General features: G+C 37.8%; 2 protein-coding genes across 2 annotated transcripts in view; one reads left to right on the forward strand and one right to left on the reverse strand.

Moving 5' to 3' along the window:
- Positions 1-27,357, forward strand: part of LOC115234725 (cadherin-99C) — a 125,060-nt gene that overhangs the window by 31,153 nt on the left and 66,550 nt on the right. The window lies entirely within an intron of this gene.
- On the reverse strand, positions 1,818-7,523 carry LOC115234736 (uncharacterized protein C15orf61 homolog). The gene is made up of 4 exons (XM_029806045.1): positions 7,227-7,523; positions 5,397-5,545; positions 4,072-4,315; positions 1,818-3,455 (listed from the first exon to the last, which is right to left on the reverse strand). The coding sequence occupies exons 1-4, from the start codon at positions 7,234-7,236 to the stop codon at positions 3,328-3,330; spliced, it is 531 nt and encodes a 176-aa protein (XP_029661905.1). The 5' UTR covers positions 7,237-7,523; the 3' UTR covers positions 1,818-3,327.

Genomic DNA, 27,357 nt, shown 5'->3' on the forward strand with positions numbered 1-27,357 from the left:
ATATATGTATATATATATGTAGAGACAAGAATAATTCTTACAGATCATCTTACATTAATAATTCCTCTTCTTGACATTAATTTATAGTTTAAGACGTCATTCAACACACATTATTCATGACACATGTCGATAAGTATCTCGTAAATTTTATATTATAATTGTATAAAATTCGTTGCGAGATTCTCCGTTGTGTGGTCTAGACTAGGAAAGACAACGCGATAGCTCGCAGGGAGTTTCGCGCTTCGCGCAGGAAGCAGAATCGCAGGAAATAATACGTTGTAATCGGCTTCCTTCGTTCCTGTCAATTATCCTATCCCTTTTGTCGTTAGGCGATGTTATTTAGCACCGACTGCAGCAACGCCGCTCAACTCTGATACGCGTGACAGGGCCTATTATCGTTATCGTCACCCTCTTATAATCTTCGCGAAAACGAGAGACCATCCTTTTTTTGAACCTGCGACTGTCATAGCGCTGATCGTCGTCCTTATCGTTCTTGGGCGCGATGCTATTAATATGTCGTAGTTGCATACTTTCTCGATATGTAAACTCGATCTAATCAGCATAACTAGCCTTCTCCGAGGCTCCTAACGAGCATCATAAAATTCCCACCCGCCCGCTCTTTTTCTCTCTCTCTCTCTCTCTTCTTCTTTCGTCTTCCATTCCCCTCCGATCGTCCTCCTATCTGATCATCTAAATGAATCTGAGGAACCTGAGAGTGCGTCTGACCGATCCGGCGTTATAAGACTGGATCGCTCTAGAAATCTCGTTATCTATTAGATACCAGATATTTCTTATGATCGCTGGATACTCGAGTTATTCTGCGGATCGAATCGACTGATAATCGCCAAGTATGAGTATCTATATTAGTTCATTGAACTTGATCCGTGAAATAAAAATGGTCACCATAAAAAAAGCATGCTGTTCACTATTTTCTAACTGACATTTTCTATCTTGTAATGTTTTTCTAACAAAAAATTTTAAATATGTGCGAGTTGTAAAAAAATTTACAATTTTTGTTAACATTAATAACTTTAACTGATTTCTTTTATTCTATTAATTCTATCAGGATCTGCGTAGAAATTAAGTCCTTGAAAATATTATCACAAATAAGAATCTTGTACGTGCCAGCGGTTAAATATTTCATACCTTGAAATAGTCCTATATTTTGTGTTTCTTAATTGCCTTTATGATAAAGTCAACTCTTTACGTTCAAAAAAAAAAAAAAAAAAAAAAAAAAAATACAATACACTCGATCGTTTTGGTCCTCGGTTATGCTACTCAGATTACGCCTCGTTAAAGGAAATGGAGAACGAGAATATTGTATGTTTCTCCCAAAAAAGGCAAGATCGAAGACGTTATTCGTGACAAACGCAAAAGTACAGATTGGTGAAAATCTGCTAAAATACCAATGTGAAAGCCAGTAGTTAATTAATACTTTTATTCGGCTTTTATTTATTTTCCTTTTTGTCGACATAATCATCGAATGATAAATAGCCATTCGGAGAAATGCATGCGTGCATGTATGCATGCCATGTGGTGGCGTCGATTGGAAACGACGAAAACTTTCGCAAGCGCAATCGTAAATGTCGGGAAAAGGCTCGAAATGTCATTGCGTAATATTTCACGGTTCGCTAATGAATTTTTATCTGTCGCCTGCGTTGCGTGAAATTTAAATATCACTGCACCTGCTACACTAATAACATTATTGATCTGATCCATTTGCCAAAAAAAATTGTAGTTCACTGTAGATTTTCTGTATTTATTTTTACCGCATTGATTTCCAGGTTTGACGTGCATAAAATGACTATTATAACTTATTATTAATATATATATTTTGATAGGGTATAATCAAGATATTACTAGCTAGAACAAAATTTTACAATTAATGATACAAGTAATTGCAACTATTATGCATATTCCATCATTTTGAGCCATATTTCATCATTTCAAAATATCTCAAATCTAAACTTGGTAAAATTAATAAAACCAAAAATTATATTGTTATTATAATAAAGATAAAAATCATGAATTTATAAATGTGATAAAAAATTCAAGATTTGTACTTCTATTCCATAAAATTTTTCACAAAGTATTATTCACAAGAGAGATCGGAAATAATTATAATGTTAAATTATGAGCTATACGAAAATTGAATGTATAATTATGAATTTATAAACGCATCTTAAAGCTATAAAGGAATATTTGCGAGTCAAATCTCATGAGTATATCTTACGAAGGATACTTCACCAAGTTCAGATCACGTTTATTTTGAACAGCTGCACGCTTTGCGCACGTCGCCGAGGGTTACGGGCAATGTGCAATCGCATCTGTAATTGACGGAGCGTGTCCTTTAGAAGTGACTTATCTTACTGCGATATATCCGGCATATCGATCGATTCGAATAAGGGGATGTTCGCTCGCCAATCGTAATCCATCCATAGCCATAATAATTATAACGAATTATTATGCGTCGCGTTCGACACTCGTATAAATCGCGGACTTAATGCCAACGGTCGGCAACGGGAGCTTTCATTATCGTACGTTACGTTCTCCATGCAAACAAGTTCGGGGCGGATAAACGAGTCGACAAAATTAATGCATCATCAAGCCGGGAAACGCGAGTAGTAGCTAATTAGAAAGCCGCTTTAATGTTAACTATGCGCGTTCGCACCTTGTTCTAGGTGCGAATCGCCCGCGGCTGTTCTCATTAAATAAGACTTCATGTCTTATCGGCGCGTCGTCGAAGCATGTAAAAGCGTTCCTATTTAAACCCTTCGAAGTTTGACCTGAAACCGTCAATTACCCGTAAATTCACACGCGACTGATCTTGTCGCTAATAAACGCCTTCCTGATCTTAATTGATTAATAAGATCTGCAGAGACTGGCACGTGCTATTCTCTCAAGTGTATTGAGAAAAATTTCAAAATACATTTCTTTTATTGGAAAGCAATGCCATTTTGCATTTTGTCATATTGTTTATTAAGATCTTACTATCTAATTGTGATTTTGATCAAGCTATAGATTAACTATCTGTTCAATAACAGATATAGTTGTCGCATTTCTTTGTGTAGAAAACCGTCTCGGATCATTATTCTCTATTTTTTCAATTAAGAAAGTTAATGACAAAACTGGCTGCTTGATTCCCTCCTCATTCCGTATTTGAGGATTCGCCGGATTAATAAGTAACATCACGACGTGGTAAATTAAAAAACATGTAACAATCGTTCGGTACGGCTTCGTATTTCATTAAGTCCGTCATTAAAGTCCATCGTGAGACATGGGAAACTCGAATAGATATTAATATTAATATCGATGCTAGTCGCGATCTTAGTGTGGCGCGCCTTTGTCCTCCGGTAGCAAGAAGTGGATTGTCACGTCGCCTTGAGGCGTCTTCACGATCTCGTGGTGTCGGATAAGCTGCGTCGCCGCCAGTCCGTACATCAAGGTGGGGATACCTGGATTGAACAAACGCAAGGAGGCAAGAAGTCGAGGGTTTTATCGCGTCGTCGCTGAGATCGCATTGCTCAACTCGTTCGCCATGGCTAATTCCGGATCGAGGAGGAGCAGTCAATGAAACGAGACGTTGACCGTGACAAGACAACGACGACGACGACGATGTCGTCGTCGTCGTCGTCGCTGTTCTACACGTCTCTTCTCGGAAATTAAGTCAAGTAAGACCGCCTGTGGTGATATCGCGTGGTTTCTGCCGTGACGCCTTGTTCCGATCGTTATTTTAGATACGGATTGATTTCAATTATATCAAGAGAAATATACCGGGTGTCGCAAAACTCCCTATCTTAACTAAACGCCATTTGGGAGCTTAATTCACGAATGTCTATTTTCACTCTTAATCGCTGACGAATAAAAAAATGTCCCCCGATATTTTAATTAAAGCAAAGTATTTAAAAAATCTTGTGAAATTAATATCGGAGATTCTATGGGACATCACATATTCGTAGTAATTATAGGATTTATGAGCTTGTCAGTTTATCGCATTTGATCGGCGTAAATAAACAAGGTCGCGTTTCCGAACATGAATTTCTTTTTCGAGGCGAGCATCCGGCTACTTACCAAGGTTCAATATCTTGATCGCCTTGAAGAATCTGTCCTCGTCGCTGAGGTCCTGCGCCGGTCGTTTGCTGCAATGATACTTGATGTACGGGAAACAGCCGGTCCTAAGCACGTGGTAATTACTGTCGCCCGCCGGCCAATTGAAGTGTGACATTCCCCGTTGATCGTTCACCACGTCGGCGTACCGGACAAAGTACGAAGTCCAGGGGGGCTCGCCGGTTTGCAATAGGTAGCTCGTTAAGACCTGCACGCGGTATTATGCCGCAATCACAAGCGAAGGCCGCTTTGTATAGTTGGTCGGTCGAGGAAATATGCTCGGAGGGATCATCGCGAGCAGGGAACAAAATAAAGACCGTTACATTCCGTTACGACATCTTTTTCTTATACGCTTGTCGACTCGTTGACACCGCGCCGTCAAACGGCTGGTGCCCCTTCCGGCTTTCCGTGATTGCATAAAAAGGAATTGATCCGTGCGTCGCGTTGCAAGTATCAATATTGGTATGGTTTTAAAAGTCCGAGCGTTTGTCTACTACTCGCGAACTGCCATCCGATTGCTGATGTCGTTTTTCAACACGCGCGATCATATTACTCGTATATTTGCCGTTTCGCATTACCGTAGCATGGAATTAAATTGCATCGGCAGGAGTAATTTTACACCACAGTGGAGTAAGAATTAACCAATGTTTAAAAAAATAATCGATAAATAAGATATATATAGAGAGATATCTAGTGAAAAAATTAAAGTTTATTAAATTGTAAAATATTTTTATATATTTTATGTATAAAAATCAAGTTTCTATTGTAAATGAATATAAGAATCAATAAAGGAAAAATTTATATTTAGCAGATATCTATTTGACCTTTACACGTTGATTTGACAATGAATTGCTCATAATGCAACGGAGATTAGCGAAGTTTATTTTGTATTTAAGAAAATAAAAATATCAGGATCCTAATTCTTTTCAGATAAAGCTTACATACCGCGCAAATTTGATTCGAGATAAGCTAGAACATTTGAAAATAATGAAAGAATGGCATTCGTAATCTCTCGATGTAATACGCAATGCTTGAAACGGTGGATTCTTGGAATCTATCCGACTGGGAAGATTCACGAGGATTATTGAGGTCGTGCGATCGTGATGTGCCGCGGGAATGGAAACACGCGAATTGTAACACGGACATACATTGTTACGTAAGAAATGTCTGGGGAAAGTGCGCGTGTGATCCCCTGAGAGATTTCTCTCGAACTGATATAAAGCACAACTCCGAGGGATAATTAAGGGAGCGGTCAGATTAATTAACGGAGAAATGAGAGACACACTAACCTCTGACGCCAACGGTTTCTTCTTCTTTTTTTTCTCAAGTATTTTTACCCAGAAATTAGCATATCTCGTGGTGAATAGCATTCTTCGTCCAACTTGCGATTTGACGATCATTCCTGATTGGATTTTGCTGATCAACTCTTCGATCGAATCTGTGCAATTTTCGTTGATATTAAATTTAAAAAGAATCTTTGTAATTTTTTTTTGCGTTATAGGCGATTTTATTTAAAAAAAATTAAAGATCGTAAAAAGCAGGTAAAGCGGGTTAATATTCGGAAGCATATATTCAAGCTATCATAATTATAAAGGTTACTGTAAGATGTTGATCATATAATGTGAATACATCTATATTCTTCCTGATTTGGATAATAATTAGCGTTTAATAAGAAAGAATTTGGTAAAATATCCGTAAAAAATATTAAATTAATTTTAGAATCAAAAACTGATAATAATTAAAAACTGAACCTGAAGTTTGAAATATAAAACAAAATCTTTGAGATTGTTTCCTCGATATCAAGATATGTACAATTCTCAAGTTATTGAAAGTGTAGAAATTTTTTAGCAAATTAAGCTTAACAAAAAGTAAATTGCATTCAATTGCGTTAATTTATTTTGAATCTATTTAATTTTAACAAAAATTTAATTACAATCCCAATTAGAATATTTAATGCGAAAGATGGAAAAGTTGCAAGAAAGATAATGCAATCAATCAAATATTTTTGTTAAGAAAATATACCACATAGATACTACATTTAGATTAATCCAAGAACGTGCAATTGAAAGTAACGACCATACTTATAGGAGAGTTTGCGTGTTCTTGCATAAATAGATGGTGACAGAATTGCATCATACTCAATAGTATCGCTTATCGATCCGCGGGGTAAAAATTCGTCACGGTGTGTATCTTTCTACCTTTCTAAAATAAACGCGAGGCATGAGTCGCTCAAAATGTCAAGGTTAACGAGGTTCAATACAATCGCTCGTTGGAAGCGCGATCGCGGTTAACGTTAATGTTTCCGTCTTTTACACATGTTCGCGGCGTCAGAGCATCGGAATGAGCAACAACGTAATTAATGGTGCACGTCAACTGTTGCGCATCAGCGTGCATGAATTTGCCGCTATGCGATTTTGATTGCTTCATCGGAGATGAAGTTGCGAAGTTCCAGGAATACTTTGAATGACGGGTGTCGTAATTGTTAAGCCAAATTACAGACGGTACACTCGACATACAGTTATTTATGTAGTTCCAATTTGCGCGTTTTTGTTTTTGCCATTGTAATTTTGATAAACGATCGTTTTGGAAAAATGCTGATCGTGTTATCTCGATCGCACGCAATTGTTATCGACGTTGTAGCGCGCAAGGAAAATTCATTTAGGATCTGCACGCGATTATTATTTTTTTTTTTTTTTAAGCAGCGATATTGAAAGTAGATATATCAGATAATATAGTCGGACAATTGTAATCATGTACAATAGATTGAATCTCGCTTCTATTCACGCGGTAAATTACGATGGAGGGATAATCCCTTCCGCGATCTAATTCTTTCTTATTAGTACAATCGCGCAATCGAAGAAGCACGTTGCTAATTTATATCTGTACGCAAGTATATTCGCGTTATTTAATCAATATTTTTGCTATCGATCAAATAATGTGCATTTTGTAATTATCTTATTTATATTTAATATTTTATCTTCCTCTCTCTTGACATTAATAATTTCGTATATGAGCATAATAAATATTTGCAAGCAAAAATTATATAAAAATATTTTGCTTAAACATCTGAGTATGTTGAAAGTGTATCGTGTCTATATTGGTATCAGTGGGGTACTCACTTTTACGCATGCGTACAATTTTTCTGTTGGCGAACAGATGTAGTTACAGTCATTGGTTCCAGTTAACGCTGTCACTTGGATCTTACTTGCAGTTGATGATTTGATACAAGCACCGTACATATGTCCATTTAATGTGCGCGCGTGTTCCTGTGAATATAACGTATATACTTATATTTTCTTTCTTTTCTTCATGAAGATGAAGTTGTGGTATTACGCAGCATATGCTAATGATCACATGTCGGCGTGAGAAGGCTCACGAGCGCTGTCGTCGCTCAGTATCGATTTCGTTTGGCGGTCTTTTCGAAAGATTTCTCTTGTATTTACTCTACTTTAACATTTTTTACTATTTATAAAAAAAATTAAAACAGAAATGAATATAAAATATGACAATGTCAGCGTTTAACTTGTTGGATTTTGAAAATCATACATATTCTATATTTCTTTGCTAAGATATTTTATAACATACTTCTTTTAAGAAAAAGATAAATGTTTTGAACATTAAAATATAAAATATCATATATAGTATTGCAATTATTTATAGAAAAAGTAATTTTGAAGAACTTTTTTTTTTTATTTTGAAATAAATCTTTTTTATTGCAATGTGATTTTAGTTAAATCTCGACATATTTGAAGAACACTTGACATGTTAATTTTATCGTATATCCTGTACTTAACATATTAAAATGCAAGTCAAGATTATAATGTCTCGGGATAAATTTGTTACACGTTGCGTTTTATCACCGCGGACGTAACGCTATCCTGTAATTTTCGCGCGACAGGCGTAACGGTCCTCGCTCAAGCACATTCCCTTTAATAGACCGTCCGATAATAGACCATTAGGGAACGCGGATGAGAACCTCCTTCTAAGCACTTCCAGGTGGTAAATATAACGTCGCGGCCTCGTGGCACGAGGTCAGGCTGTCAAGCAGCGGCAGCCTTGACGGGCTATCATTCTCGGCAAACTCGCGGTACGTCTTGTTCCCTCTCTCCAGCCCTTTTTCTTGTTTCGATCGTGTTTACATCGGGCGCGTTGCGGTATCGGTAGCGCGACGGAATGTCTCTTCTTCTAGGGGTAGCAAAACACTTTCGGTCTGACATTTTTAAATAAACGCGATCGCACGTAGACCGTGGATAATGATATAGTAAAAATTCATATTTCAATATATATCGAAAATAATATTTTCAGTATCGTCAAGTAAGATTTCTTTACACACCAGTAACTGCAGTTTAAAGAAATCTTCAGAGCTATTTACATAAAAAAATAATTCGTTCATTTTAATTTCAACAACTTTGACTTATCGCCCTGCACGTGCTTGTGCTCGCGAGTATTTTTCTTCAAAAGAGAGAGATTTATTTCTGTAGATTATAGATCACGTGTTTCGAGACAGAGCTTGACTTTTGACATTTCATGTTATAGTTTCACCGTTTTTACTCATGCCCCAATTATATTTTTTTCTCTTCTCTTCTCAATAAAATCAATCTCTGATATTGTTTTTCGTCGCGAGCAGATATCGATTTGGAGTGAACTAGTTACGATCGCAATTGCACATATCTAAAGGACAAAGTGTGTCAAGCCGACAATGCCGGTGATGCACTTCCGGTGTTGGAGACATGATTTATTGCGCCTATCGACGTCCGATTTGTGTTTGGCATGTTTCACCAGACGATTTGGATAACGCGTTCGTATCACATGACCGAGTTAACACAGCAGCGTTTCTAAACACGATGTTGACAAAACCCGTTGATAAATCTCGCAGTTGTTCGAAGCAGCGAATAGCGACCAGAAAAATGGCTATTTCACATAATAATTTTTGTGACCTTTTACTTGATGTATTATGTCCGTTATATGATTTGGACGGTATTGTGAATTGTTATCTCTGATGTGCTCTTTATAAACGCTGTGTTAACGTATCATTTTCATCAACTTTTGATTCAGCTCATGAAAGTAAACTATGCTAAAAATGCATTTACTATTGTATGCTTTATTTTCTCGCATATCAATAAACATTAATATTATTTCATTGTACGTTTTGTTTCTTTGTACTCGAACCATAATAATAATAATGACTCGAAAAAAAAAACTATGTGAATTATTATAACTAAAAGTTTATATCGAGTTCGACTCCAAATGTTTACTTTCAAATGTTATTAAAAATACACACGTTTATAGTATTTTTATAATATTGTTTATATATATATATATAAAGATCTCGATTTTTATATAGAGATTTAATGTTGCTCTGACACGTGCAAAAGCACTTATGATAATAATAGGCAATCCAGATATTCTTTGCACAAATGATAACTGGAAAGTACTCTGGGAATATTGTGAAAAGCATGGCGCATGTATCCCATTCAAACAATCCCCATTAAAGCCAAATGAAATAGCGAAATTAATAAGCGATTACAAAGCAGATGCGAATAATGATGATAGTAACGTATTAAATACGACGAAAATATCTGTTACTGTAGACCTTGGGAAGAACAAAAAAGAAGAATTATCCAATGTACTAGTGCGTGCAATGGAGAAAAAATTAACACTAACATAGAAAAAATATAGCTGATTGACAGATATGTTTTTAAAGACATTAATTGCGTTGGTTTATCGCGAGATATATATATATACCAGATAATTTAATTTAGTATTTATATGTCGTTTCTTTAAGTACGTTTAGAGTAACGTACATGTATCGATGATCAGTATTAAGTACAATATTCCAGTATTAAGTTGTTACACTTAAATATATAATATCCTGATAATATCGATTTTAACAATTACAACGTTCATATAAAAAATTTTTTCCTAAAATTATTTTCACAAATGGTATTTTATACATGTGTGATACATGTATAAAGTATATTTATAACTGAAATATCGTAGTATTTAATGTTATAAGCTAATGTTATTAATTAAAAGTTATATCATTATTATATTATTATAGTGGTGTAAACAGAAAATTTCATACAAGATATTTTTAGACTGATTTTTTCCACTGTGGTTTTACAATTGTAGAATTAAATTTTTTTATATTCTTGCCTTTTTTATCATGAAAAACATGACTGTAACTGGGATTACAAGTCTTGTCTAATCATCCTGATACATTGTGAGAACAAGATTTTATAGTGATAACAAATGCCTTAAAATTAATTGGCGCATATTGATCTGCTTTAATAAAAACACTTTTTGTAAAAAACTATTTATTCTTATGAAACAAATGCTTCAGAAATACTGTATTACTTGGTATCATTGTTCATCGACAAAAAGTATTATACATATTTGGAAAAGCATCTTATTTTTATTCAAGTAGCAATTTAGCTTCATTTCCATTAACCTTCTTATTGATACCATGTTGTATTGCAAATTCGTGTTTCACACTGGCAAACAAGATATCTGTAAGAAGGAAGATCTGTGCTATAGCGAACGCCAGTGTTACTCCAAAATAGAAATTTGTTCTTAAGACGCAAAGCTTTCTTACGTAGGAATGTCAAGTATGAATAATTTAAATTCAAACCGTGTATCATTATAACATATCATCATCTACAGCCGTCGAAAAAATATATATACGCCGATATATAATTTGATTAAATCCATCTCATGAAATGATAACATTATTAAAGCATCTTTTCCATTCTTTTTCAGGTGAGTGTCGTGCCAGTGGCCGTAACATAGTGAGTACACAGGATTATCCATGGAAACTCTTATCAGTGCGCTCACGAGGTTTACCACACCCAGTATCGTTTTCGCATACCGTCGCGACTTATATAGCGTCCTATAAATTACTATCGTATCTCATTAATGTCTACATGTTTATTATACACACGTGATCCGTACGCGAATGAGGTTTAAGATTAAATTTAGCAAGGAATCGATATCTTTACAGCTCCGAAAGTCAGTGTCGCGCGTCGAAATATCTTTAATCCAATTTTTTTTTTTTTATAAAAAAGTTTTTGCCGATAAAAAGATTGAGAATGGTAAGATTGTTCGACTAAATTTCAATACTTTATTCCGACAAATATTAATATAATATGTAAAGATATGCGAAGGATATTCACAATACAGAAGTGTCAATAAAGCTCGAGTAGAATATCATACGCGACGATGCAACACGCAGTGGGAAAAGACAGCTCCGGGCAGACGAGATCGCGCGAAAACGCAATCTCGTCAAATTGGATTACGCGTCTCCGTTGCAGCAGCGACGCGAAAGGTCCGCGTGAAACGCGCGTCTGCTGGCGGGCAGCTGCGATTACATCCCGCTTAATCGACTAGAACGTCATAAAGGCAGCAGCTTTTCCTCACCGAGATTCATTATCACGCGACGCGTCGTCTGCGAAGAGACGAGTGAAATGTATTCACACTCGCATACCGGATGTCTCAAAGGAGCAAAAACCGCTTGTTAATTCTTGAGGATCTTCTTGCACAGGGTGTCTTAGAATTAACGTCTGACCCTTGTTTGATGCAACTTGGAAGTGTGACGTGCATTCTTAAAAAAAAAAAAGAAAAAAAAAACAAAAATTATTTGCAATTTAGAAACTTCATCATTATTCTCCCTTCTTCCCTTTGGTGTTTGAAAACTCTTCTATATACATCTGGAACACGCTATATAATTATACGCGTTTGACACTTTGACGTAAACTGCTATTCAATCAGTGCATTTACGACGAGAAAGCGTGAGCAGAATTTCTTACCGCAATAATCGTATGTCAAAGTGTAAGTTTTATTCCGTCACCCGACCGACGATGGCGTTCAAACTCTCTTTAGTATATAGCATATTTTAAATAAATGATCTCCCATGTGTCAGAATACATCCTCCGGTAATTCAATTTCTTCGTCGCATTCTCGTCGACGCTTTACACACGCACGTACGCACACACGTGTTACGCACGTGGCCCGCACCCACGCGCAAACGTGAGATGTATGCGATGCGGCACATATACGTCTCATTTGCGTGTGCGTGTACATGCGTTATAGGATGAAACATGGAGACGTGCGTTGGCTATTTCGATGCGAGTCTACGATTTCCGCGAGATAAATGATGTAACGGCCGTTCGCGTCGCGTCGCATCTCGGAGCCGCTCCTTCATTATGCGCGATGCACGCGCGCGCACGCACGTGTAATCACGCGATTTTTTCAGTCGCAGGTGGAGACGACGCGTATACGACGGCCTAACGGGATCCAACATTGGGCGTTTACGCATAAACACCGTAGGATATCTGATCTATTCCTTTACACGCCGTTCGCGTACAAGTATAAAGGCAAAGCGAAGAGAATAGTCTTGATATTAATTTATAAAAATGTGAGAGAAATTTTTTTTTTTTAACGCTTTAATGCTAAAAATGCTTGATTAGAAGATGAAGAAGAGGCAATATGAAGACCAATACGATACAATACGGTTGTATTGTTATTTATCCAACATGCGCTTGTGTATATACACTCTTTAGTGGACTCTGTTAAATAGACAAGATTATGCGAAAGTAACATGTGTATCTTTCTGTTCGTTTACTGAAATTGTAAATGTATGTTTACTTACGGGATAAGATAAATTTCACTGAACATTTCTCACGGTTTAGGATGACGTTGTCGTGTTTGCACTTTCTCTTAACGGTTCTTTATTTCCGCGCAAGCTTGCTCGCTATATCGCTCTGAACCTATTTATTACCATCTAACGACCATAAATTAGAATTTCGTTTCCTTGCGATGATTTAACAGTTGCCGGATTCGAAATTGAGAGAGCCGCATTACCATAATCTTAAACACGCCTTCCGGCTGCACGAAGTAATTTCCCGAGAGGCCTCGGCTCCGATTCCGATCCGTTGCGACCGAATACAAAGCAGAAGAAATATAATGTTTCATCCTTTTCAAAGGAATTCTTTCCGGTGTAAAATTTTTTAGAAAAATATTAATAAAAAGTATCTGAAGCGAGAGAGAGAGAGAGAGGGAGAAGCGAAAGTAAAAAATATCTATCGACACTAAACTTCTTCGTACATATACATTATCGCGTGTATTTTCTTACAGACAAGTCCTTTTCCTTGAAAGGCGAGGGATAATTGACGAGAACAAAGTTAATGGATAGAAATTGCGTGTTTGCATAATGAAGTTTCTCGTCGAGGACTTAATGGCTCGCTCGCCAACGTGCGCCCGAATATTTTTTTTTTTTTTTTTTTTTTTTTTACGCTTGCGGTGTCGATGCGGTTCGCGGTCGTCCGGCAGGATCCAATAAGAGAACAGTAGGCAGATTCAGTTTCTGCGGCCTGCGCGCTGGCCCGATCCTTATTCTCTCCCGCGTTTCTCTTTTTCGCGTCGATGGCGGCAGTGGAAGCGAGCGTTACCCTTCGGCAATGTACCGTTCCTCAAGTATTATCCTTTCGAAAAAGAGAGTTCAGCGGCGAATCGTGAGCTGTTTCTCTCACGGTTGTTCGCCAATCGGTGCCTTCCGCTTCGACGAGCCGCGGAATGATCACTTTATCGATATCGAGAACCCATCGTGTCGTTGTGCCGAGACTCGTCGAACGTTTATATTGGCGTGAGAGAGTGTCCATGACATTCATGCCGTGTATTGACTGTCCAGTTATCATAAAAGCGCAAATAAAAGACATTTGAAAGACATCTATGGAATGTTTATATTTTTTTTTTTCAAATTTTGAAATGATCTTTTTTTAATTTCAACAAGAAAAGAATTTTTTTTAATTTCAACTTTTTCAAAATTCTTTATATGCGTCCATTTCTATATCATTCATAAAACGTTCATCTTTATTTAGCGAAAATTGCCTCGATATTTCAGTTAAGAATAATTGTCAGACGCATTTTCGTAAAAATCCTTCAAAGGATTTAAGTTTGATATTAGAACATGTCCTTCGTATTTCGAAACATGGAATGATATATATCTAACATATATTGTATTGATATCTTATTGTGACCTAGTATGATTGTATTTTGTATATATCGAATGCCGATACCAACCACATTGTTATTGAACAATACGTCTCGAGCAGCTAACGAGAAACGAATATTGATTTGTCTGCACAGGTTGACCTTAAAATTATTTTATTGCAAAATTGATTAAAAATATAACTATTACACAAACATGTATGTATACGTGGAAATGCATGTATAGGGATCTGATTTATTAAACTAAAATATTCCGTTAGAGTATCAGAGTAAGTATAAGAGTATTAGAATATTAGAGTAACCGCAAAATGAAATGCATATACTTGCAACAGTTTAGCAAGGCTAGTTCCATTTAACACCTTGCATAATACGCTAAATGTTCGCGTATTTCCCATCTGCTCATTGCAAATGAGCATGGGTGCGTAATTAATTCAAAATGTCATTTCTGGCGGAATGCATTCTCCATTATTATTTCAGGCTTCGCTGGAGCTTTTGTGACGTAAATTGACAGTAAACTGGATGGGATGAGTAATTAGTCACAGAATATCCGATACAGATTATTTACGCGTTTATAGCGTATATTATATACATACATATATATATATATATATATATATATATATATATACACACGTCAAAGTATAATTAAAGTTAGTTCACGAAAAAACAACTTGAAGGAAGAACAGAGAGAAGTGGAATTATTTATACATTTTTGAGGATTCGCTTGGAAGCCGTAGAATTACCGCGGGAGTTCTTTCCACTTCGTTCGGTCGCGTCGAATGAAAAAAGGAAACTCACAAAATATCGGTTATTCTGAGGCTAATAAAGACTGCAATCTTCCACGATAGCCCCGAGTTCTGACTGTCTTCCGTTGGCAGGGCGTATTACCGTGGAGAGCACTCTTGGACACCCACCGGCGAAACGCATACATCATGAGGGGATGTATGACGCTCTAAAGAATAGGATGCATCTCTTATCTTGTCGAGAGATCATCGCCGTGTAATGCGTGGCTTTCATCTTTGGTCATCAAATCAAGGATGAACGCCTCGCGAAAGAGTCGCGGAGACCAGTGTTATTTTCGACATCGCGCGATGTAGGTGGTACAGCGAGAGTGACTCACAGAGCGAAGGGCTCTCGAACTTTTAAAAAGCTCGTATTTCTTGCCACGTACAGGGATGCATTGTAAGAATCATTTCTATAGTCACTATAACGGCAAATAAAGCTAGCTTCACGGAACGGACGAGACAAAAAAAAAAAAAACAAACGATAAATGGTTGGATAAATTTTATCAAAATTTAACGTTTATTGTAAGTCGAGTTTTTAATAAAAATAGAAATTGAATAGAATTCTATTCGATTAATTTTTACGGTTAATAGAAGATTTAACTGTATAAAAGATCGATCATATTCGATACACTGATGAAATATGCATCACGCAGCTGTGCGCGATGAAGGATGTCGTTGATCTTTCTTCCCGGTTCTTTTCTTCGTCGAAAGATCCGTCGAAGTTGCGGTCGCGAGTACCGTCCGCGCGATCTGCAAACCGCGGCGAATCGGTAACCGCTCGCACAGCACACGATGCGAGGAATTTTACGACCGCGAGAGCTCGCCGATCCGGAGAGTGACGCTCATCCGTGGTTTTTGAGGTCGACCCGCGGGAAAATTTGTGATTCTCACTTTTGCGGCCAGAATCGCCTAGCGTGACGCTCGTTTCGACTCCTTCTCGGAAAGGACCCCCTCGCTACCGCATCGATATAATATATAACATAGAGATTTAAAAAATTCTGAGATTTTTACAAAATTTACTATTTTTTTTTTTTTTTTATAAATCACTAGATGTGAAATGTGCAAAATTTAATAATCAAACAATTTGATGAAAAACGAAAAATAAAATGAAAAACGATATCGTCAACAACAATTCAACTCGATGTCCCACATTTAAAAATTTAATACCATGTGATTTTTTCATGCTCACAAATGCGATGGGTCTCTTGTCCTGGAATTTTAATTTGTCGATTCATATCATTCTCGTTAGGCTGCACTTGCAATCTAAAGTATCATTTTAGTTCCCATTTTAGTCCCATTCATTTCTTATGTCTCTGGACCGAAGATATATAAAGAGCGCGCTTACATGACGGCTGGATCTTCGTGTAAAATTGTCGGTTGCATTCTTTACTCTAATGATCATTGATTGTATAATAAAATATATACTGCAGTAGTCGCGGGATAGCTTTGACAATTGTCATTCAAGCGCCAACATTTCACGGATTGATCCGGAGAAAGAGGATATTTCTCTCCCTTTCTCCTGATAAACCAATCGACTCGTTGATTCATCCAACATCGATTATATCGCGATATCAATGCTTTTCGCGTGAGATTTTATTTGCACTGAGAAGAGCTTTATATTATGATTCTTTTTCTTTTTATGACATTCGCCAGATGCATTCTTCCGTTCACCCGTCATTTCCCGAGGAAGCCGGGAATAAACGGCAAAAAGAAAAGGGAAAAGAACAAAGAGATGCATATCGCGCACAGCCACTGCCGCGCGCGATCCTTACTTTATGCCAGCGGATTCGCACCGGACGAATGAGGCCATAAACTTGCAGTTACGCCTCGCCGTATCCTCGCCGAGGACGAAAACGCTACCCGGCCTAGGAGATAGCCGGAGGAAGCGTAATTGCACTTAATCGTCCAGCCCACCGTAAAGGGCTTGCCGTAAAGCGAATTCGTGAATCTTCAAAGCTTCGAGACCCTTCAAGGACGACTAATGCGTACGTTGCAAAATTTTGCGAAAGTTTATCGGCTTTATTCTTCGTGTCTTTTTTCTTCAAAATCTTAATTCGTGCTATTTCTCTTTCTGATTTATCCACCAATAATTTTTTATTCTCTCGTTCTCTCTCTTTCTCTTTTTGTATTGAATTTTTATATGTCGTTTTTGACAAAATTTGTTATCATTTATATCGCTTATCAGTACGTAACTGTTTGCGATATGTAATTGTTTATAGAAGTAAAGTTTAGCATAACAAAAGCAGTTCGTTCTGACTTGCCATTGTGTATAAATTATGTACTCTCTTGCGAAACATACTCCGAATTATAACGTTATCTGGGCAATCCGTTACATCTCGTAGTGCAGCACCCTGCCACAATGGCGATTTATTGCACCGTGGCTTATCATTACGCGCGCCGAGTTTCATCACGATTTAAATGCAATCTGCGAATCTAGGTCAGACGCGTTATTTCGTGAGAATTACGAGAGACAATACGGTTCGCGCTGGTCCGATTGGTACATGCAGATATAGGGGTTCGGTTTAAAATCGTTCGTTTGTAGCGTCCCTTTACGATCGCTTTCCGCTGTGGTACTTGAATTTTGATCAGCTCAACCTTACCTCCAAGAAAATGGTTGGGCAATCGTTTCCATTATAAATATATCGTTAATATTTTAATTTATTTTAAATTTAAAAAAGGGAGAAAAAGTTGTTTTCAACATTAAAATATGTATTTATTCAGTACGATTATGAAATCATTAAATTAATTAAATATTCCGTTTGTCCGGGTGCAATCTTCATCTTCTTACCGATTTAACTTCGCAATCTTAACGAACGTTTCCACGATCGTGCAAGACGGAGAAGTACATATTGAGAGACGCGTATCGCATACGTTTAGAACTGGTTTACCGGCGCTCAATAGTCTCTCTAAAGAAAATGGAAAGGCGGGTGTTCGCGGTGAGACCATTTCCCGCTTCCTTTCACGTGTGCGCACCTACATACGCCCGAGGAAACTGCGTGTCACGCGGCGTGACGTGACGACGACTTTATCGCTTAAAACCGATCTTGCACTCGGCGGGGTATGCACTTAAGCCTTGCTACCAAATTTCTTTTCATATACTATATAAACGCTACTAAACAGAAAAATAAATTTTTCGGCGCTACAATATTCTATATCTATATACATGATTTAGAAAATCAAATATAAATTTAAATATTAACGACACGAGAATATTTTTTGTACTAAAATTTTTAAAAAGGGTGGAGTATATATATATATATACCCTAATGGATCTTTAATTTAGATATTACACAATAGTGCAGAATATTTTTCGTTGCCATCTGTCGCACCTAAGGGATTAACTAAGCGAGACTTGGGCGTACGAAGAGGATGAACGCGAGATAAATATCTGCTCGTGCAACAATGAAGATGCTGCGAATCACGCCCAGATATAATCAGTAGAAGATTATTTAAGCCATGTTAGATGAACATGATGTAAAAATTGCGATATAGAGAATATTTATGTGCATAGTGTATTCGAATCTAAAAATATGGCATGAATCATAAAACGAATCAGACATACACGCACACACGTAAGATTAATATATACATAAATTAATAAAATAATGCAAAACAATTTACGAATGTATATTAATTCTTTGAGTTTTATTTTATCTACGGCTATATATTTTGAAACGTTAAAATGTCATTATTCTGTCGGAAATATTTAATCTCAAGTGAAATATTTTTTAAAATGTATCGTTTAAGAAACTTTTAAATCTGGAAAAACAAAAGATTCTCCGTTAATATGTGTACTATTTCATTGAAAATATATCCCAATGCGATTTGCAGGATATTCCGAGCCCGGTTAATAAGCGTCGATCCTCTTTTCGTGAATTATGTTCTTGGTAGGAGTCGGCAGATTCTCGATGCAGTTCGCGTGGAAGACACCTTGTAAAAGAGGGTCTCTCATTAGCCGAGCTCGCTCGAGTATCGGACGAATCCGGTTTTCACGAGGCAAGATGCGCGCCACGAATCGGTAGATACCCATATGGCTTATCGATAGACGGACACTCACATATGTGCCGGTGAACCAGAATATCGGCCTCATTTACCGAACGCACGCATATGCATTGCGAATCTGTAGCGCGCTCGTTTACAATGGACGCGGAACGCAGACGATAGTTGCGAGAGCGATTGTAGGCGAAATCGCGTTCGTTCCAGGGAGTTAATTAATTTCGATTTTCTCCATACACGATAGCTAATCGAGAAACTTGACGATTATAATATATCTCGATGATAAAATTATATAGTTTAATAATAATTAGTATATATATAATTAGAATAATAATCAATCCCTCGTTTTATTTTAACAATTTTCGGAATATTATTAATGACCCCGAGATTGTATACTAAGCAAGAGTAATTAGTTACGCTGCTCACGTAGATTGATTTTGAACTCGCAATACATCCTCGCGCGTGTCTGCTCTTCGCTGAACTATGATCCTAACGTGTCGAGCGATTCTTTTTCAATACAATTTATGTTAGCAGCTAAGTCGAGTTTTAGACGAAATAACAGAACAACACGGTTCGAGATTCAGTTTTTCCCTCGAAAATCTGTGTTCACTAGGTATAAACCGTTTTGAGTTGAATTTTTCGATTTAGATGTCTCGCATCTGAACAGAGGAGTAAAGCAATCGATGGCGACGTACAATAGACACGTTCACGTGCATTCACACGTTTGCGATCGTTAATAAATACGCAGCTGGCGTTCGTTTTCCTTCTGCATGCGTATCACGTGAGTACGTATTCAAACGGCGAGAGTACACCTAGCAGAGAATACCTCTCGCGTAAGCACGGTACCTTAGCTACGTCATTAGCGAGGCGAACCGGGCAGATATCCGGTGTGTAACGATCGGCGGGAACCATAAATCGATCATTTAATTGCACTCCCGCCGGGAGGGAAAGGGCATTTTGCTGGCCCGCGCAATCGCCTTCATTCTTGGCCGTCGACCGTTATACGCGCTTCGCCCGCGGTCGCGCATAGCGAAGATCGATGGCAGCGAGACGATTGACTTGAATGGATCGCGCGAGCGTCCGTTAAATCGAGAGGGAGTTCGTTCGACCATCTGTCGGCTGTTCCGCGGAAGATGCGGAAGTCGAGGGATGACGAGCGCCGCTGATTATCGCCTCGAAAATCTGCCTGTTAAAATGTATAGGAGCGATAAGCTAATCGTCGAGCTATATCGAGTGTTGGAATTTAATTTAGGCGAAGAGAGAAAAGATTAAAAGTATGTATGTATATAACGAGTTTTGGAATTATCTGACGAATCGCATTTACACGATATTATTAGATATCGAGCTTAACAGAATATAATATTGATTTACAGGGGAGATAATCATTGCCCTGTCAAGTGATAAAATGTACTTCGGCATCCACGAATAATTCGTCAAAGTTGGATATCCCAACATCAAACGAATTGACTTCCGCTTACAATGCTGCAGGATGTTTTATGTATCATAATATCATATTGAGTGGAATTTAATTCACAAACGTCAGAACTATTCGATGGCTAAATAAATAATAAATAAACGCCGGATTAAAAATTAATTAGATGTTTCCTTGACTTTTTTACAATTTAGAAGCGCGTTTTATAATTTTTATACGACGTTTCGAAGAATAATTTCGATGATGATAAGACGCCACGTAACGATCGCGCATCCGCTATGCGTTCTTCTAAATAATAATCCGTGAAGGACTCATCGCTAGATCTTTGTAAAATAGCCCGTAACCATCGTCTCTCTCGTCGGAGAGCATTCAATTTGTCCACGACGGCGGCTCGCTACAACCGCGGAACGCAAAGAGAGGCATCTCGGGAGAAGGGCATCTCGAGATACTCGCGGTGCGCGAGCGGGGGATATACTCTACGCGGGAATAATTACACGGCTCGCGTCCGAATAAAATATTTCCCCCCGAGTGCATCTCTCTCGTGCGCCGCGGCCGAGTTCGCGATGCATCTTGCACGCGGGCGATCTCATCTCCGAATGATTATCGACGCGATCGCCGCCGCGCGCGTACTGTAATTGCGCGCGATTATTCTCTCTTTCTCCTTCTTCCACGCTCGGCCTCTTCCCCCCTATTCGGAGCTAGGCGCGGGCCCAAGGGGGCGTTCGAGCGATCCCACCGGAACTCGCGTTCGAAACATTGTATCGAATCGCACGCGAATTAAACTGATTTATAGGCCGGTGCGTATCGCGAGCGGCAAACGCGCCAGTCTTTGGCCGACGATTCCTGCCTTCATGGTTGCGTTTAACTTTTCACGGTTTCCAATAGTCGACGTTATCGACAAATTCGGAGCGAGCCTTTTATTAACGAAAATTAAATCCCTTTTTTCGCTTTTTAATTTATACAGAGTATCTACTTCCTGGAAAAACATGGAAAACCTGGAATATTGTCAGGGATTTTTTTTGTACCTGGAAAAATCAGGGAATTCTCATGGAATTTGATTGGGACTCGGGAAACTTCTTAAAAAAATACTTTTTTTTGATAATTTTGCTTTTATATTATAAAGTCGGCGAGCCAAGTAAATCATGTGTTTGAAATATATTATGAATATATATATCTCTTCATGTTTGTTTATATATATTCTATATTTTAACAAAATATTTGTAAGCCAAGTAAATCATGTGTTTGAAATATATTATGAATATATATTGGATGATTGCATAAGTTCGTGCCCGATTTTCATAGATGGCATTAAGTTACTGCATGGCGGAGTTCTATTGTTTTCGTGTGGTAATTGTTGCTTACACCGAATAGATGACATTGTCTTATGTCAATTTAGCGTCAGACATTATTCAGATAAGTCCATTTGTGCATAAGAGAAATCATTAAAAATGGAGAACCACAAGGTGCATTTGCGGCATGTAATGTTACATGAATTTCGGAAAGGCGTGAGCTATATTTTAACAAAATATTTGTTATTGTAATTTTTAGTAACAAAAAAATTAAAAATTTTTTTATACCAGTGAAAAATGCTTATTTTACGAAAATTTCAAATTTTTTTTCAGTACATTTACAAATGTAGCACTTGAAACTGGCTCTGTGTTTTCCTTCGTACGAATGAAAAACATTAGAAAATGCATACAGCAAAAAACTTATTATCACCAAAAAATTTTTAAAATATTTTTTCTAACAAGAATACCTGAAAAATCCGAAAATTTTTAGAGAATTTTTTTTCCAAAATTTGAGTAGACATTCTGTTATATTAAATATTTCGGTAACTTAATTCTAACTTACACAAATGAATTTTCTGTTAAAGATTTGTAGAAGGATAAGGGATTTGCGGTCGGTTGTCTGTAAATGGAAAAGAATCGTGAGCATCCCGTATCTCGCTGTTGCGTATCCCACTATGCGTGATCGCCGACGTTCACACGCGTGTTTCACGCGCTCCGCCGACCGGTCGTCGGCGAGCACGAACGCATAAGCGCACGCCAACCGCCGATTTAGAAACGTCGGCTTTCGTCGCAAAACGCATTCACCGAAGGAAGAATGCGGGGAGCGTGCACGACGTTCACTTTGTAATACGTACATTCTTCGAGGGTTTTATAAAAATAATAAAAAAAAAAGGGGAAAGTTCTCTCTCCTCTACTCGCGCGATCTACGAATAATTTTAACACAATGGCGCGGTCGAGTGGGATCTGAAGACTGAATCTCGAATTTTTTTACATTGAAACTCGTTTCGCTTCGAATCGTCCCTCTGATCCTGTTGATCTGCTTGGAAAACGATTGCCGCTGCTGAGTCCACTCACTCGACTTTCTCCGGGACGCGAATTTGTCACTATAATCCGATCAATTTACCGGTCAAATCCGGTTCGCCCGCCGTTACTACCAGAATGGATCTTCGCTATGCCGACATTCGTTCCACCAGCGAGGCACGCGAAAAAATCTGCAAACTAGTTCTCCATAAATAGTGAAGACGACTCTGCAACCTTCGAATCTCCACACGGAAAAATCGTTTATGGATCTCATGATGCTTTTGCGTGACTCGTACACGCGAAAGATCATCGCTTTTCAGAAATGTGAAAAAAATTAAAAATGTTTGTCCACTTAACGAGAATTAATTCAGATATTAAATCAAAATACTTAATGAGAGTTATTACATTTCAATGCCGTTCATTACTCTCTCTATTATAGAGATATGGAAATCAGATTAAAATTAGGTTGCACTATATTCTCAACATTTTCTTATAAATATAATATCATATTTGATGAATTTAACGCTTCAAAATTTTCTTTACCGTTTATCTACGTCATTCGTTTTCGTTTAACTATATCGGAACTAACATATTTTTGATTGTACGCCGTGGTCTGTGGGATCTTCAGATATGTGAATTCCTATATTATATTCGCTTACTTTTGCCTTGCGGTAGAAACGGTACGTCCGATCTCCGATGCGCTTATATCATCCGATTGGAACACGTTCGAGTGAATTTCGAAAGAAATAATCTCGATCTCTTCCTAAGGCGAGGATACAGGTATAGTCGTTTGTTGTTTCTACGCCACGCTCCAAATTGTTAGTTAGACGATAGCAACCGGACCGGTCCTGTATATTTATTCCGATCATTGTGCCGCGATCGATGGGAAAAGGGACCTATGATCGTCCCTATCCCTCTCTCGGATATTGGCTATTTCAGATGCTGGGAGAATAGAGAGAGAAGGAGAGAGGCAGAAATAGAAACAAGCTGCCGGATTTATCGTACAGAAGGATCACACGTCATCGTTGTCATCGTTGTACGTAACGCTTTACGAATCGTAAACCTTTTCTCGTGAAGAAAACGAACGGATATCATCCGCGAAATTGAAACCACGACCTTTGATGCATCGCCTTATTTTCTTTCTTTTCATTGTGAGATAAAGATGCAATAACAATTTCTTAACTCTAGATGGAAAGAAAGTTTCTTCCGAGATTTGCGTGGAGTTCTGGATTTTTTCTTGGAAAAATTCTTGGACACGACATTATACTTTCTGAACATATGATGTTATTAAAAAAATACTATTAATTAATAATTATACTGAATAAAATAATGTCGTAGAAATTAGTTTTATAAAGATATATATCCAATTTTGCGATACTCTACGTTCTTCCCGTTAATTTCGAATGCAATTAAGGCATTTTTGTCCGCGTGTATTTCGCGTTTCGCGTTTGAATAAAATAGTTCATGAGTTTAATATCGCTTAAAACGCGGGACAACAGAATGGAACGTTGTAGAGGAAATGAAGGTTGCATTTTTGATGAATTAATATGAAATAATAGGGAAATACATATAATCAGAGGGAATTGTATTTTGTAGCAATTAGACTCGCTTTTGCAATACGCTTGTATTTTCAACGAGCGTTTTGATTCGGATATCAAACGTTTTGCCGTTCTCATTTCCCAGTTTATTCGCTTCTACATCGATTACAATCACAAATTGCGCGCGCGTGTGCGCCCTTTGTACTCATTTTATTGCACGCGGTTACATATATACGTACCTGTATATGTACATTAATTACCAATTACATTACGTAGCGAGAGCCTATGAGAGAGATGCCGGCGTCATCGGATCGCCTGTGAAATCATTGTATCCGACGTGCACATTAATACATACATATGCGGGAGAGAGAGGCCGTACGTACGCGAACGTTAGTCCTCGAGTCGTGAAAAAGGCAGAATTATGAACATGCGATATTCGATTCGAGCTTAGGATTCCCCTTCACCCACCATCGTTCTTTATTCCGTCTAACTCGGCCGTTTATCAAAGAAGCTGTGCCATATCTCGTCGCATGCGGCTACAATTAGACACGCATCTCTCTTTCTCTCTTTGTCTGTCTCTCTCTGTTCCTGTCGGAGAAATTTTTCTCGCGTTATTTGCACAACCTCGATAGCTCGATAAACGTTGCGTGCACGCGCGGACGCGCACACGAGCATAAGGTAATTGCTGGCTCCAGACGGAGCACGCATATATACGGGTTTGCAACATGAGAGCGTTCCTCTCCTAAGAGAAAGAGAGAGAGAGAGAGCCTGGGCTCTAGACCGCTCCCGCGCGTGGTTTATCCACGGTCGGCCGACTATAGTCTCGACTTTTCGCTAGTCGAGCACTTTGCTTGGTAATATGCACCGGTACTTTGTTAGCGGCCCGTTAAAGCGGCCGCTATTAATCGCGACTTTATTAAACGCTGGCAGGCGCCGGTTGTACTAGACCTAAATTAAGGCGCGGCACAGAATAAGAGGATTCGCGTATAAATATTTCGGCGTGCATACAAGTGAATATATTCTCAATAGAATAAATTAATTAATTGCTGGAGAGAAAGATGTGTAAGATAAATTAATATATAAATTGATAAAATAATAATAAAATACGAATACGAAAAATATTAATACATATTTTGTTTCTAAGTGTCTGTGTGTGTGTTGACGCATCATTATGTGGATGATTAAGAGTTTTAGCTTTAATATTGATATATTTCTATAGTTCTTGATGGTAAACAAAAAATTTTAGTCATTAAATCAAAGAAATTGTATCTTAGAATAAATTGAATTTTTTTTTTTTTTTTTTTTTTTATGTTTAATCATTTCATAGAGCAACGTGCAGGAGAATCGCTGTATACAAAAAAGATCATACCATTTAAAAAACTAAAGATGACTGAGATTATCTTGGCGTTTCTCTCTATATCTAGAAAAAAAATTCCTTTGTGTGATCAAATTATTTCTCTCTCCCAGAAACACACATAAATTATCACGAAGAGAAAAATATCGTATCAAATCTAGTTTTCGAAACGTGTTTGACTCCGTTGATTATAAGTAGACGTCTTATATATTCGAAGCTAAGTCGAGATTCGACATCATCGCTTTGTAACTTATCGAGCGTATCTGTTACTTTTAACGGTTCGCTTTAACTTCTTTATTAAGCTTTCAGGCGTTAAGTGTTCTACACTGTAACCTGCGAATACAAGCTTATAAGTCGCAACGAAGATCGTTAATGATCCGTGACATCACGCAGACTGCGGGGTGTAATCCGTAATGAAAGAAGAAGAAGAAGACACATAACACACCGTGTCTCCGGGAAATTAATGAGAAGAAGGAGATCGCGCATAGAATGCGGATCTCGGTATTTATGGGGCGCATTGAATGACAACTCCGACTTGGTCCGAAGCGCGATTTTCCTCAGTGGTGAGACTCTTTTCTACCGTATCGTTTCTGTTCCCGCGCTATAATTTATCACAAGCGTAACATGAAAACGGTGTACGAAGGTAGCAGCTCACGGCTTCCCCGTTATTAATCAAGATGCATCGAACGGTTTCGCCGTATGCGCCGTGACGTCTTTTTTTTTCCAAGCTTTGATAAGTTATTGCATTCAATGCAAATTCCGTACCTGCTGATCGCGGCACAGAGCGAGAATTTCAGGAAAGCTGCCTTCTCTACCGTTCTCGTTTGGTACTGATGTCGATTCTCCGCTGCTGGAAACCGTAAAAAAAACTGCGCACGAGTGATCGGTTCTATGTAAGGCGACGACAGGTAGATACGGGAATAAGAATTGTAAATGTGCGTTGTGTCAAAGGGGGCCGCATTTTCGCTGTGCATACAGCTGTTCAATCTCGTGTTAACATTCAATGTGATCTTTGTATTGAAACAAAAATCGCGATCGAACGACCATATTTAGATTAGAATATAGACCGAAGTTTCGGAGAATTTCGACAAAATCTGTACTTAATTTTTTATAACACGTTTAAATTTCGATTGTAAGAATAATGGAAGAAAATAATTGTGATAATGTACTGCATAAAAATGAACTTTACAACCTCTTTATAAATTAAAATATATAATATTTTAACTCCCATACAAATGAGAATATAATTTTAAATTACATAGAAATTATAAAGCTTATTTTTTTATTGAGTGTATTATATTGATTATAAAAATCTTGTTTGTGTAAATATGAGCTAAATATATATTAATTTATGCTACGCAAATATTCGGGAATATATATATATATATATGTGTGTATGTGCATTTGTGTGTGTGTGTGTGTGTGTGTGTATGTGTGTATCGACACGATGATGCTGTTGTGTTGCTATTGTGCTAGAGCAGTGGTATTAAGCGTACTGCGCACCAAACGCCGACACAGTTGCGTACAGTCTTGGCAAGTAGTCGGGGACTACTCCGCGGTTGGCATGAGGTGTCTGCCAGGTCCCGTGACTACTACTAATTAAGGAAAACGATCGAGCGCCTTGCGTATCAACGACGGAGAAGAGTCCGGACTCGACGATACGGAGTACTGTCGGTTACGCAAAAGATCTCTGTATGAATTGAAACAAAAAAAATTGCACTCAAAAAAATGTCTTGCTGATATAGGTAGATTTCTAGGTGTCACAACAAAACTTTATCGCTATTTTTTGTATCTGTTAGAATATTGTCTGTTACATATAGAATTTATAGCA

This window comes from Formica exsecta, unplaced genomic scaffold (genome assembly GCF_003651465.1).
Source record: "Formica exsecta isolate Colony F162 unplaced genomic scaffold, ASM365146v1 scaffold201, whole genome shotgun sequence".
Lineage (NCBI taxonomy): Eukaryota > Metazoa > Arthropoda > Insecta > Hymenoptera > Formicidae > Formica > Formica exsecta.

Excerpts from the sequence above, each read along its gene's own strand:
- LOC115234736 (XM_029806045.1), bottom strand. Across the intron at positions 4,316-5,396 it reads AGAAACCGTTGGCGTCAGAG|GTCTTAACGAGCTACCTATT; the intron begins GTTAGTGTGTCT and ends TACCGCGTGCAG. Across the intron at positions 3,456-4,071 it reads GATCAAGATATTGAACCTTG|GTATCCCCACCTTGATGTAC; the intron begins GTAAGTAGCCGG and ends TGTTCAATCCAG.